Source organism: Polyodon spathula, chromosome 1 (genome assembly GCF_017654505.1).
Source record: "Polyodon spathula isolate WHYD16114869_AA chromosome 1, ASM1765450v1, whole genome shotgun sequence".
Classification (NCBI taxonomy): Eukaryota; Metazoa; Chordata; class Actinopteri; order Acipenseriformes; family Polyodontidae; genus Polyodon; species Polyodon spathula.
The window spans coordinates 32,287,106-32,301,123 of NC_054534.1; the positions used below are offsets into that span (position 1 = coordinate 32,287,106).

The 14,018-nt window shown below is 37.6% G+C and overlaps 1 protein-coding gene across 1 annotated transcript; it reads left to right on the forward strand.

Annotated features, from left to right (window-relative positions):
• Positions 1-544: 544 nt before the first annotated feature.
• Positions 545-12,985, forward strand: LOC121317399 (annexin A3-like). Its single transcript, XM_041253292.1, has 13 exons — positions 545-738; positions 3,755-3,803; positions 4,836-4,923; positions 5,207-5,301; positions 5,754-5,867; positions 6,001-6,091; positions 6,445-6,524; positions 6,626-6,682; positions 9,032-9,125; positions 9,211-9,306; positions 9,788-9,846; positions 10,556-10,678; positions 11,268-12,985. The coding sequence occupies exons 2-13, from the start codon at positions 3,789-3,791 to the stop codon at positions 11,325-11,327; spliced, it is 972 nt and encodes a 323-aa protein (XP_041109226.1). The 5' UTR covers positions 545-738; positions 3,755-3,788; the 3' UTR covers positions 11,328-12,985.
• The last annotated feature ends 1,033 nt before the right edge of the window (positions 12,986-14,018 follow it).

The following is a 14,018-nucleotide window of genomic DNA, read 5'->3' on the forward strand; positions in this document are numbered from 1 at the left end:
TCCTTGCATGAATGTTGCAGAATGTTGGTTACCCGCTGTACTTTCACCCCACTCTCAAGCCTGCTTAGTACTATAAGTACTAAGGTGAAATGCCCTTAATTAGTATGTAAGGTACTAAAATAGAGGCAATGCTGTTTCACTGCCATGGTATTGATCAAACATGTGGTGTCATACCATAAACATCAGTAGATGTCTTTATTACTAACACTGCTTAAAGATTTAATTATTAAGTGATATTGTTCATGCAGTATAATGTTTATGGAACTAATTAGGCCTAATCCTAAATAACTGCGTCTTAGTTGTTATGTACAGTAACTATATAATGTGTACTAAATAACACAATATATAAATGCCTCAGTTACGTAGCATCTTAGTTAGTAGAATACATAATAAGTAAGACGATTTCACTTTAGTATTTATTGTATTAAATAAGTGGAGAGTGTGTTGCTCTTTAACATGTGTGGTTTGTGCTTTCAGATTACGCAAGATTTAAAACGAGAATACTTTAAGCACCAGTAATAGCGCTGAACACGTATACACACAGGTTAAGGGCGTATTGAAGAAATTAAAATGGCAGTTGAACCAACTGTGGTGTGTCATTTAAGCAAAAACAAGCATAACGATTTATATTACCAGCTCCCATAATTTCCTTTCTGAAGGGTGGGTGAGGGAGAGGCTTGGTGAGAGGAATCCTGGGAGGGACACAGAAACTTTCCAGATACAGCAGCTGTAGTGCAGGTAAGAGATTCTACAGCCTTCTCTTGAGATTGTTGCATGTTTGCAAACATGCTGTATTGAACACAAAATAAAAACGTATTATATTATATATAATGTGTGTGTATATAAGAAAACAAATGTAACGAGTGTACAACGCTTGTCAACTTATACCGTACATGCTTAAATTTGAGGTAGTTTCTGTAGTAGTTGTGCAATATATTAAGCGGAGTGTGTGATTGTGAAATGGCAGATGTTCATACATTGACAGACAGCGAAGTTATTTATTAAAAACGACGACAGTCGACTACAACAGTATTGGAAACGTGTTCTGAAAATTACAGGTGTAAAAAGAACAAAACAAAAAAAAAAACACCAATTGAAGTTTGCATAGTGCACAGGCAGTTATTTCTATACTCAATTTTGTAAAATTAATTAAAAAAAAACAAAAAAAAAAAACCTGTGTATATATAAAATAAAGGGTAATCACAGGAACAGGTGTATCTTGCTAAATCGTGAGGAGCATAGCATGTAATTATTTTAATTGAGCTACGACTTCTCACCAGTTACTGTTTTAGTATCACTTTCGTGTCTTAACAAGTTGTTATATTTTAAGCAGTTTAATATGGTAGCAACCAACTTGCTGTTAAAGTGGCACCCAACAATTGGATTTGTCGACTTTTTTTTTTTTTTTTTGCTTAAGAGCCATTAGCTCCTAAAGCAAAAAATGAAGCCGGGCTTCTGCACGATTTTTGCAATCGGGGTACGCAGCGCCACTCACACTCCGATTGAGATACGATTTCTCACTGTAGATCGGGGATTGCAAGGTCCACACTCTACACGAGATATCGTGTCGCGAACTGCGCCTATTTTCATCGCAGAATCGTAGACATCATTTGGGAGAATCGTGGACTCAAACGAGGTGGCGATCGTTGTTATCTGTGGATTGTTTTGCACAGAAATAAAACTAAACGCGGAGAAGATCAATTTGGACGCGCAATTGGCTTAATAGACGTGGGCCAGTACGGGTCGAGGTGCATCCAAAATAATAAAATCTAATCTGTTCAAAAAGCGCAACGCTCGCTCGTAGTACAAACTATTTATTAGATTGGCCGTCAAGCGAACTTCATCAGAATACCAAATTCTAATGAATAGTTTGAACACTTTTTTAAAATAATACATATTGCACTACGAGCGAGTGTTGCGATTTTGAACAGACTAGAATACAACTTTAATAGTAGGCTACTACAAGTTTGTTATAGGTTTAAATATGCAACAACGTAATCTACATTCTCTCTATTTCTCACACACACAGACGCGCACCCCTCCTCGTATTTTGAATAAATTAGAAATACAAGCATACAGTACGGGTTTGAAAGTGATATCGAATACGAGTGACTGTAGAAATTGATTGCCATGAGAGCACACACTACCACGCACAGTGTCTGCTTCGGCGTTGTAACAATGATTTACTAATCAGGTACCTTCAATGAGCGATCATGATAGGAAATGCCGCCTATGTCAAAGAGGGGCACAACCTTTCTCTTCGTTGCCATTATTGCTAGCTTGTCCTATTGGCTGCTGGCAGCATTCGACAAGAAATCGGCCCGTAGCCCCTCACACACTTCACGATTTGCTTTGTCGGGGACTAGAGTTCTCTGACATGTTAGAAATTTGTCAGGGTGTCGGGAGATCACAGAAGCTATTAACGGGGCATCGTAGACACTCTAGCACTTATGGACCATTTTGTCCCCGACAACCTCTTTTTATGTCCCAGATTTTAAGGAATTAGTCACCGACTCCTCTGCTTGTCGGCGATCAGCAAAAATCGTGCAGTGTAAACCCGGCATTAAGCTGCTGGTTGAAACAAAACTGCATTTTCTGTATAAACAAATAGTTTTTTTTTTAAGTTAAACTGTGTTGTTGCCTAAGCAAAATTACACCGCATCCTACACTTTCGTCTTCCTCAGTGCCTTATAGAATTGTTTTGTTGACAATTTAGAGCCTTGTGATTGAGTATGATTTGTGCATAGATTACATGACAAAAACACGCTACATACCTGATGTCTCCCAGTAAAACTGTAGTTTCTGTTGAGAAGCACAGGAATGGCTATGGCGACCAGCGAGGGTGTTGTTGCTGCCAAGCAGTGATGTAGTCAGGACCAGCAGTTTAAGACCGAGACCAGTACATATGCAAACTTCATAAAGTAATATTCAATGGCTCATAGGCTAAAATAGTTCTAGTCTCTTGTTTTCACATACCCAAATAGGATTGTGCTTCAAAAATTACTTGATCTTTCACATCTGACTTTTAGAAATAATAAAGCAATATAATACATTCACTTTTTAAAATATTATTAGTAGTAGTATTACTATTAATATAAACATGATTTGAAATGGTGCAGAGGCTGAAGAATGGTGTTTACTTGATACATTTTTGCACAGTGGATTAGCAGAAGATGCTGGTATAACCAGATTACAATATTGGAAACATTCTGCTTGAAATGAACTATTAGAATTGCTGCTTTAAACATTTTATTGCTCAAAAATTGAATGTATTGTTCATTTTATATATGCAATTTTTAATGTGACTATCAGTAATTTTGTAGCAAAATATTACTGAAAAATAAACAAACAGAAAAGGAAACATCATGCTCACATTCTCTTGTGCTAATGGCACATCTAATCTCTCATCTCTCTAGCCAATCAGTGCCTTGTTGCTATAATAATAATAATAATATTTATATTGTGCCTTTCATAGTGGACCACAATCACAAAGTGCTTTACAAGATATGAGACTAGGGTATGTGAACAATGCATTGGGCCAATTGTGCACCACCCCCTAGGAACTCCTGGTTGTGGTTGGCAGTGACATAGGCTGGATTTGAATTTGTGATCTCCAGGCTATAGGGCACCTCTGTGTGGAGTGCCTTTACTGGATGTGCCACTTGGGAGCCCCCTCTGAGGGGTAATTTTAATAAAGAAACCATAGAAGCAGTCTGCATTAGAGCAGGTAAATGCACCGTTCTCTTTTTTTCAGATCATTCTTCTTTCCAAAAACATAAACTTGTGCAATGGCATCAGTGTGGGTAAGTACTGGAATTATTCTCTGCATGCCGTACCTCTTTTCATCATTGTTAAACAGGCTGTTTCAAGATACAGTTAATGTTAAGTGAAAGCCAAGTTGTTAACTTGTGTGCGTTGTACATATCAACTTCTTAAGTCCATGGCTAGATTTGACTTCTGACATTTCAAAATTGGTTGATGGGAAGAAAATTATATTGTGCTAAACAAGAACTGTAGACTTTATCTAAATTGCTGGTGGGGCATGTTTAGCTATAGTGCAAAATTCTAAATTTTAAAAATTGCATTTTGTTACAATTACATCTGTTTGTAGCCCAAGACCAGTAGCTACCATATATTCACTAAACACATTTGCAAACATGGGAGAGACCTAAAAACACACCATGTAGTCATTCACATGTTCTAGTTCAGCAATGTAAAGTATTTACATATATTGGATCCAATTGACGGAGTTGCCTATAACATTGCCATGGATTTTATTTTAAATTAAGCATTTGACAGAAGCAAGTATCATGTACAATACTTCATTTTTGTATTCCGTTTGATCTCCTTCTGAATTAAAAAAACTAAATGAAACACTCCATCGACTGCTTTGGTTGTTGAATTTGTTGGTAACTTTATTTATATTATTCAGTCTAATATATTCTTATATATTCTTGCTGATTTGTGTCATTTTAGCTTTGGCAACCTTATTGATTTAGTTTGCAGAAAGTTTGAAAGTACTGTTTTCATTCTGTGGCAGACACTATCTGCTGTATCATGTTTCTGGCTGATGGTTTTATTTTTGCTAAGTACATGTTAAATAGTGCAGTATAAGGTCTAGAGTATGTTATTGGTCCTTCAGGTCCAGGTTGAATCGCATCTCACAAGCTTTTCTCATGCCTTCTGTATTACCACCTGTTTTATTAGGGTTTTAAAGTTAAAAGTGAACAATTTTAGAATATACATGTTAATTGTCAGAAATGTAACAAATGATGAAAATAAATAACTGTTACTTGGTGCTTCTGCTGACAACACATCTCCTGATTTACATGAAGGCTGGCCAGAGAGGAACAATTAAAGCATATTCCAACTTCAGTGCAGCAGCAGATGTCAAAGCTCTTCGGAATGCGATTGAAGGCATTGGTATGATGGTGTTTATTTCTTTTTTGTGTTTTTTTTTTTTTCCTTTTATCTTTTCGATTGCACTCTGTACCAGATTCGTGAGGGGTAGTTTCTTAATTCCTTGTAGACTGCCAGGCTGCTACTCTCATGTTAGTAGCATGTTCAATTCAAGGTATATTTTCACTGGGGGGATACCTGAATTTTTTAAAAGTAATTATATAAAGTACAATGATTGGACAGATTTAATCTTGACTACATGAAGATTAATGTAAATAATTATGAAATCACAAATTCAACTTTTTAGGCACCACAGAATCTGTTGTGATTGATACTATAACGCAGAGAAGTAATGCTCAGCGTCAGATTATCCTTAAAGAATACAAAGAAGCCACTGGAAGGGTAAGAGATTACATTTAATGAAAGTGATGCATACAGTATTCCAAATGATTCCCTTATGAGAGTTAGTAACACAGTCAATAGGGTGTACCCAGCATTGATACAGATCTGATGGATGGTTATCCCGAACCATCCATCTCAAGCTGGTTAGTGATAGTACTGAACTCATGGAATGGACCTGGTCAATGACAATTTTATCTGATTTCCATGGAGTTCCCTTTGCATAGTTTTCACAGAAAACTAGATATTAAACATCAGCATACCTTTTTGTTGCTATTGTCGTCACATTATCTTGTGATCTGTGGAAACTGGCTACTACTATCCAATTGTAGTCCACTTGGCAGGCTTTTCCATTTTTTTTTTTTTTTTTTTGTCTAATCACTGCAAGTGCTGATTTTAATCCAGCATAAATGCTTTATAATTTAAATGTTTTATTTCTACCCTGTTTGGATTAGAACCTAATAGATGACCTAAAAGGAGACCTATGTGGTGACTTTGAAAATGTTATGGTTGGGTTGATGATGCATCCGGCAGCCTTTGATGCCAGCAAAATAAAAGGAGCACTCAAAGTAAGAACGCAGCTCTTCATATAGAATGATGTTACTGTAGATTGGGATACGAACGCCATGCCAAAACCTCAACAGCCAGACAATCAGACAACCGGTGGTAGACTGTTATGATTTAGCAATCCTTTTTTTGCAGGGGCCTGGAACCACAGAAAGTACATTAATAGAAATCCTTGCCTCCAGAACTAATCTGCAGATAAAGGAGCTTGCCGAAGCATACCAGGCGGGTATGTGCAACGCAAGCAAGGTTCTGCATGTGTTCTAGCAGTCTGTATTATACACACCTTGGGGAAAATTAGACGTATCAGGGAGGGAATTAAAGCAGTTCCAGGTTTTATGACAGGGTCTAAATAAGCACTCAAATTCCCTGACCTGGTTTATTAATAGGAGGACACTGTGATTGTCGTTGACTTTGACTGAGAGATCCCTGGAGATTTAAATCTTTTTGATTTAATGTTCATACAACTGTGGTGGTTTACTAAAGCGATCTTGGAGATGTATGAAGAATGCTGTATGCAATATGAAAGCAGTTTCATAGTTGCTTCCTTTATTGTTGACATTTTGTTCTTCCATCTTCCAGAAAACCAGAGAAGCCTGACTGATGACCTTACTTCGGATATATCTGGGGAGTTCGGGAAAGCAATGCTTATTTTGTTGCAGGTAAATAAAGGCGATTGTGCTGAAATATAAAAACGTAACAGAATGCATTTTAATCAGCTACCAGACTAGTTTAATTGGCCTTTTTTCTTTTTGTTTAACAGGGCAAACGGGATGAAAGCATCAATTTCAATCAAGAGCAGGCTAAAGTAGATGCAAAGGTATATTCTAAATTAAAATGTACTTCTGGCTTGGCTATCATGGTAGCCCCACATGGGGAGGTGTTTTGTGTTGGCTGATGCCCCATGTATAGGAGGAAAAGGTTGCAGGGTAGGTGGTGTGCATGGAAAAGAGCCATGCAGCATGCCCCGCCCTGACAGTGAGAACAAGTCTGAAACTTGCATGAAAATGCCCATTTTGATTATGGTACATTTTTACTTTAATTTTAACAGTAGTGCCATTTTTAAAGCTTGTTCAAGAGCTTTTAAACCCCCAAAAAACTAAATAAAACAAAGAACAGACTAGTTGTGTTCATGTTCTAATGTGTCACAGGGAATGTTTTTGTCATAAACAAACTCTAGTATGTTTGTGAATTCTGTGTAGTTCAGAATCTCATCCATGATATTTTAAGTACTGTATTGTACAAACAAAGCTTTCTTCTGGCCGCAAACAATATATATAATATATATATATATAGATATATATTTATAATATATTTGTTTTTGTGTGCCGTGAAGCACTTCGCCATCATATATATATATATATATATATATATATATATATAATATATATATACACACACACACACACACACACACACACACAGTGCTGTGAAAGTATTTGCATTCTGTCTGATTTTTTCTGCATTTTTGCATATTTTTCACATTGATTTTATTCAGATCTGTTTGTGGGTTGTAGTAGTGTATAGAGGGAGTCTGAGAGTAAAAAATTACACCAAAGTTTGGTGCTTCTTTCATTTGTTTGGTGTGCAAGATATTTAAACATGCAATCTTCAGGTGTGAAAAAGATATTGTCCCCCTAGTTAACTGAACCCAATTAAAGGGATAACTAGGGTCAGCTGTTTAAATACTTTGGTTAACAATCAGGTCTGATTTGGGCCAGTCCGGTGTGATACAAATCTGACTAACTTTGGCCCTTACCATCATAGTGAAGTTGTCAGCACACAGGTTCTAGAGGCACATCATGCCACGATCAAAAGAAATTCCTGAAAAAAAGTTGTTGATGCCTATCAGTCTGGAAAGGGACAAAGCCATTTCTAAGGCTCTGTGGCACCACCAAACCACAATCTGAGCCATATTGTCCAAATGTAGAAAGTTTGGGACAGTAGTGAATCTTCCCAGGAGTGGCCGTCCTGCCAAAATCTCTCCAAAAGCAAGGCGTAAAATCGTCCAGGAAGTCACGAAGAACCCTAGACCAACATGCAGGATCTGCAGGCCTCTCGCCTCAGCTAAGGTTAGTGTTCATGACTCCACCATCAGAAAGACACTGGGCAAAAATGGGATTCAAGGCAGAGCAGCAAGGCGGAAACCACTGCTCACTAAGAAGAACATGAATGCTCGTCTCAAGTTTGCCAAAGCACCTGGATGATCCTCAAGAGTTCTGGAACAATGTTCTATGGACAGATTAGTCAAAAGAGAAACTTTTTGGCCAGCACGAGCCCTGTTATGTTTTGTGATAGCCTAACACTGCATTCCACAGCAAGAACCTCATACCAATGGTCAAGCATGGTGATAGTAGTGTCATGATTTGGAGATGCTTTGCTGCATCAGGACCTGGATGACTTGCCATCATTGAAGGAACCATGAATTGTGCTCTGTATCAGAATTCTACAGGACAGTGTCTGGCCATCCATCCGTGAGGGTCATGCAGCAAGACAATGATTGGAAACACACAAGCAAGTCTACATCAGAGTGGTTGAAGAACAAGAAATTTAAAGTTTTGGAATGGCCTAGTCAAAGTCCAGACCTAAACCCCATTGAGATGTTGTGGCAGGACCTGAAACGAGCCGTTTATGCTCAAAAACCCACAAATGCCACAGAGTTGAAGCAGTTCTGCATGAAGGAGTGGGCCGAAATTCCTCCATGGTGCTGTGAGAGACTGATCAATAACTACAGGAAGCGTTTGGTTGCAGTTATTGCTGCTAAAGGTGGCGTAACCAGTTATTGAGTCTAAGGGGGCGATTACTTTTTATCACAGGGGCATTGGGTGTTGTATAACTTTCTTTAATAAATGAAATAAGTATCAACAATTTGTGTTATTTGTTCACTCAGGCTCCCTTTTATCTAATATTAGATTTTGGTTGAAGATGTGATAACATTGTGTCAGATATGCAAAAATGCAGAAAATCAGACAGGAAGGCAAATACTTTTTCATGGTACTGTGTATGTGTGTATATATAATTATAAAATGATATGATAGATGTGTTGTGAGTTGGACGATGTCCAAGCCATTGTTGTCTTTAGCAATATTCATGCTTGTGTTACTTGTTTGAAATGAAATCTGTTTCAGTGCAATCTTTCTTAAAAATGCCTCTCTTTTCAACTCGGCAGGCCCTTTATGATGCTGGGGAGAAGAAATGGGGGACAGATGAAAGCAAATTTATTGATATCCTGTGCAAAAGGAGCATCCCACAATTAAGAAAAAGTACATTATAAATTGAATACAGACACACCATGCTTTACACACGATTGAATATGTTGCTAAAACTTGATGTTTATCATTTTTGTAGCATTCGATGAGTACAAAATTGTGAGCAAGACGAATATCGTGGAGAGCATAAAAGGAGAAATGTCTGGCAACCTAGAGGACCTGCTGGTGGCTGTTGGTATGGGGAATTGCATGCTTTTCACATAATTTATTTATTTTTGTTGTCGGGTATATATAGTACAGATTGTTGTGTTACAGCTTGAAATCTTGAAACATTTAAATTGGATTTTTTCCTTGATTTTCCTTTGATTTTTTTTTTTTTTTTTTTTTTTTTTTTTTTTCCTTTTGATTGATTTTCACAACCTACTCAACACTTTCAATGTGTGAAAAAATGGGGCTGGGGGGATGACAAATCAATTAAAAATAAAAACCTGTCTTCATTAAACAAGTATTCACCCCCTTTGCTATGACACTCCTAAATAAGCTCAGGTGCAACCAGTTGCATTCAGAATTCACACAGTAAGTTCAATGGAGTCCGTCTTTGTGCAATAAAAGTGGTTCACATGACTGACTTTTTACTTTTTAGATTCAGTTGACTGCCCCAGAACTGAAGCAAAGGTATAAAATGGAATTACTGATGGTGATGTTTTTGTTTACAGTGAAATGTGTGGTCAACACTCCAGCCTACTTTGCTGAGAGACTCTACAAGAGTATGACGGTAAACTACCCAACAAAATGAAAGCCTTGGCTTTTTCGCAACCTTCACATTTAATGAATTACACACAGTTTGAAAGACAATGGCTTGCATGTAACACTCCCTGGCTGGCTCTTGATATCTTCGCTGTGTTCTACTAGAAAAGGGGTGTACCTCTAAAGAAAACTTTGCCTAGCTTTCAGATACACTGTACATTAAATAGTGGTATTTAAAAGAAACTATGGTACATTTTCACTCTTCTGGGGCTCTTTTACATTCTATAGGTCTTCATACACACAGTTATAATTATGTAAATGTGGTAAATAATAATAGAAATGTTGCTGTAATACTAGTGCAACTGTTGTGTTCCAGTGCACGTGGCCCTTTGTTTTAGGTGCTATGATTTGGAAATGTAATGTTTTTTAAACCACTAATGGCCTTAATTGTAGTGGCCAGTGGGATCCTTATTATGGCCAAATCTGTGTGTTTTTTATTTTTATATAAAAATGAAATATCATTTATCACAATGGGAATATTTGGTATTATACACCATCACAACCTTTTGGTAGGCCTCGTTGTTTATTAGTATTTGGAATGTTTACCACTTGAAAACAAATTACTGCTTAAATATAAGTTAAGTCACACAGTTGCTCAGGACGCTTACTGTTTTGGATGGAAGTTTGGAGTCTTCCATTTTAGCACTAAGGCCTGGGATGATGATGTTCATTTTCAGGGTGGAGGCACAGATGAGGCCACTCTCAGCAGAATAATGATTTCCAGGTCTGAAATTGACTTGCTGGACATTCGTGCTGAATACAAAAAACTGTTTGGCTATTCCCTGCACTCCAGCATCAAGGTGAGAGACAATTTATCGGTGCTAAATCATTTCAATTCAAGTGCAAGGCTTCGTGGAGGGGAAGCAATTATAAGAACAAAGGTGTGTAACTTGATTGAGTGATTAAGTAACTAAATCAGGCCAGAGATGTAACTACTATTCTACCCTATGGGATGAATAGTTCTGTCAGCATGGATAGTGGAAGTCGCCCACATGTACGTGACAATATAGAATTTTACATATATGGTATCTAGATAACTACAATATACTGCACAGTGCTATTGTAGTGTGAGACGTCAATAGGAAACACAAACCCAGAACTATTGTAAGGTAAGGGAGTGTTTTTGAAAGCCATAGCAGTAGATGCCGCCATCTTGCTGCTTTCATGGTATTAAAGTGAAAAAGAAAAAAGCCCCACCTGCTGGATGAAACATGATTGCGTTGTCAGTGTACTGTCTTGTGGAGATTCTGCTCATAGTTTGAAAGAAGGGTGTTCTCTCCATTCAGTTTTCTACACTAGGTGTGTTTTAACTGAATAAGGCTTAAATATTGCATTTTTTTTTTTTTTTTTTTTTTTGTCTGAACCAAATTTCTATTTTTTTTATTCTAGTCTGAAGTTTCTGGAGACTATTGTACATGTCTGCTGAAGATCTGCGGAGATGAGGACTAAATTTCTAAATGGATTGCTTTTTCCCTTAGAATATGTTGCTGTTATTGCATTCAAGATTGGGATGTATTGCATCTGAACACCTCTGTCCTAATTCCTTTCTCAGCTTGTTTTGCAAGGTGAAAACCATACCCAGCTTGTATTTTGTGACAAAAGAAGCAACAATCTACTGTATGTTAGTGACTCATTAAAATGTAATGATAAGCATAGAATCTGGCTTTTTTTATATGTTAATCTGTCCATATGGAATTATTTACCATTCTTACTTAAGCAGGTGATGAACCTTGAACCATTCAAGTGTGCTGTGTTAAAATCTGAAAGCAAGGGGCCAGCTAGCTTACTTGTTTTCCTCTGTTTTTTTTTCTTACCAGTAGGTGGAACTGTTGTATATTAAGTTACACTGATATGGTTAATTCAGTCCAACAGCCAAAACCTTCAATATTAACAAAGCATTCAGCAAGTGACAAGAAAGCAAATGTAGTACACAAACAGCAAAGGGAGGGAAACCACTCAGACCTATTGTAAGTTTAAGGTAAGGGAGCGTTTTTGAAAGCTATAGAGATAGAAGTCACTTGCTGATTTTAGAGTGTAAATTATTAGCACCTTTGCTGTTGACCCATTCCCCCTTCCAACACTTCTGGTTTGTTCTTTTTTTATTTATTTGTACTGTAGAGGTTTATTGAGAGTCATTACAAGCCTCTGCAATGTTTACTCATTTGATAGTGATTACACTGCAGAGTCGTCCTCGACAGACAGGTGCACTTTGTCCGCCTTTCTAGCTGCATCGCTAATTAATCCGGCCATTATCTCCATTGTGGATAGTTTAGAATAAACAGTAGAAGAAAACTTGTGTTTTGAGTGTAAACTGTGCATTGGTTTTCTTATTCTCCAACCATCTGTATATTTTAAGGTCATGGTTTGTTCTGTACCAATAGATCTGTTTAATGATTTTATATAGACGTTTGTAAAATGTTTCTGTATCATAGTGGTAACACTGGCATATTTCTGGATCATCTAATTTACAATGTTCATGTTACGAAAGATAGACGCGCATTTTGCAACAGACTTGTTCAAATTATCCTTTTGTCAGACAGGTGATATTCTTCCTCAGTGACTAAGGAGCAGTGAGAAAAGTCCCATTTTTTTATTTTAGTTGTCTAAGTTTTTATGTTCTTATGTGAGTGCAAAGCTTAAGAAAAAAAAATGAGTAAACGGTTTCACTTCCTGTGTGTGTGTTTTCCGCTGTGCACACTGTCTAATCTCTCTGAACCTCCAAAGTCAATTGTTTTATATACTGTAATCATTTTACTGTGAAAGTTTTGGAAATTTCAGAAAATTGCCAGAGAATAAGATATTCTTTGGCAGTTTAAAAAAAAAAAAACCCCACTTGAAAACACATCTTTGATTCATTAACACAGGAGGAAAGCAAATGAATACTGTTTACCAATACAATTCAAGCTTTTCTGCTCAACTGTTATCTTCATTACTGTCATTAACATTTATTTGTAAAGTTGAATGGAAAATAAAACGCCACCAGTGGTTGTGGGGTTGGTCCCCGAGGGGCTCATCCAGTTAAAGTGCTGCCACTGGGAGTGCAGGATGTTACACAGCTTGGGCGGCATCAGTTTGTATCCAGGCTCTGCAAACAGGCCGAACTTTGCTGGGGACCCCCGAGGGGGGGGGTGTCACATTGGCTCTGACGCTCATGGGGTGGGGGGTGGGAAAACAGCAGGGATTGCTTATCCTCATCTTGCAACAGTGAACCCTACTGGCCAGAAAGCAAGCAAATTCAGAGTGGATAAGAGGCAGGGCTGGTCTGTTCTTCGGGATCAGTAGCCTGCCCACCTCTACGCTGGATTGCTCTGTGGAAAAGCGATTCTGGCTTTGGGCTTGTGAGATCGGAGGACACTCGCATGCCCTCAGACAGTCTGTGATGTGTGGGGACACTGCAGTGAGGAGAAATGTTTCATACATTGGACAGTGCTCACATTTCAGACCCCAATTAGTTTATTTGTAGTAGAATAGCCAAATACTGGTAATTAGCCTTCTGCAATATTGTTTTGTTTAATTGTGTCATACATCTGCATTACTGCAAACAAAATTATCCTTTTCATGCCTAAGGTAGTCTTCTGTTGGCTGAAAATAGTTACTTTACCCCATGCTGTGTTTTTTCTAACCTACCGTAGAATCCTTTTAATGTGTCCTCCAAAACGAAATGACATATTGCTGGCTACAAGCAAACCAGCATTTCTTGGAATTTCCACCAGCGCGAGACTAGAATTTCCCCTTCTGGGAATTCTAAAAGAAATAGCAATTGAAATAGGAAGTAAGAAGCATGTAGTCCTGTCCTTTCCTATTAGGATTCTGCAATTGGCAGATTGTATTGTCTAGGCAAATTAAGAGCCATTTAGTTTTATTTGATGCATCTGCATTTTATGGTTTTCTTATCAACACAGTATACAAAGAATGGGACTATAACTCCATGAAAATAATGGTCTTTTTGCAGCTGGTACTCATTATTTGCATTTTATTAGGTTCTCTTTCCAAAATACAAATGGAATCATGGAATCTTTGCATTTAGCGTAACTTATTTGAGATGGCAAATATAAAAACATGCATGTCGGTTTTATTTTGTATTAAGAGGCAATATTTGTTTGTTCTTCACAGGTTTGTGACCAGATGACGCTTCTAATT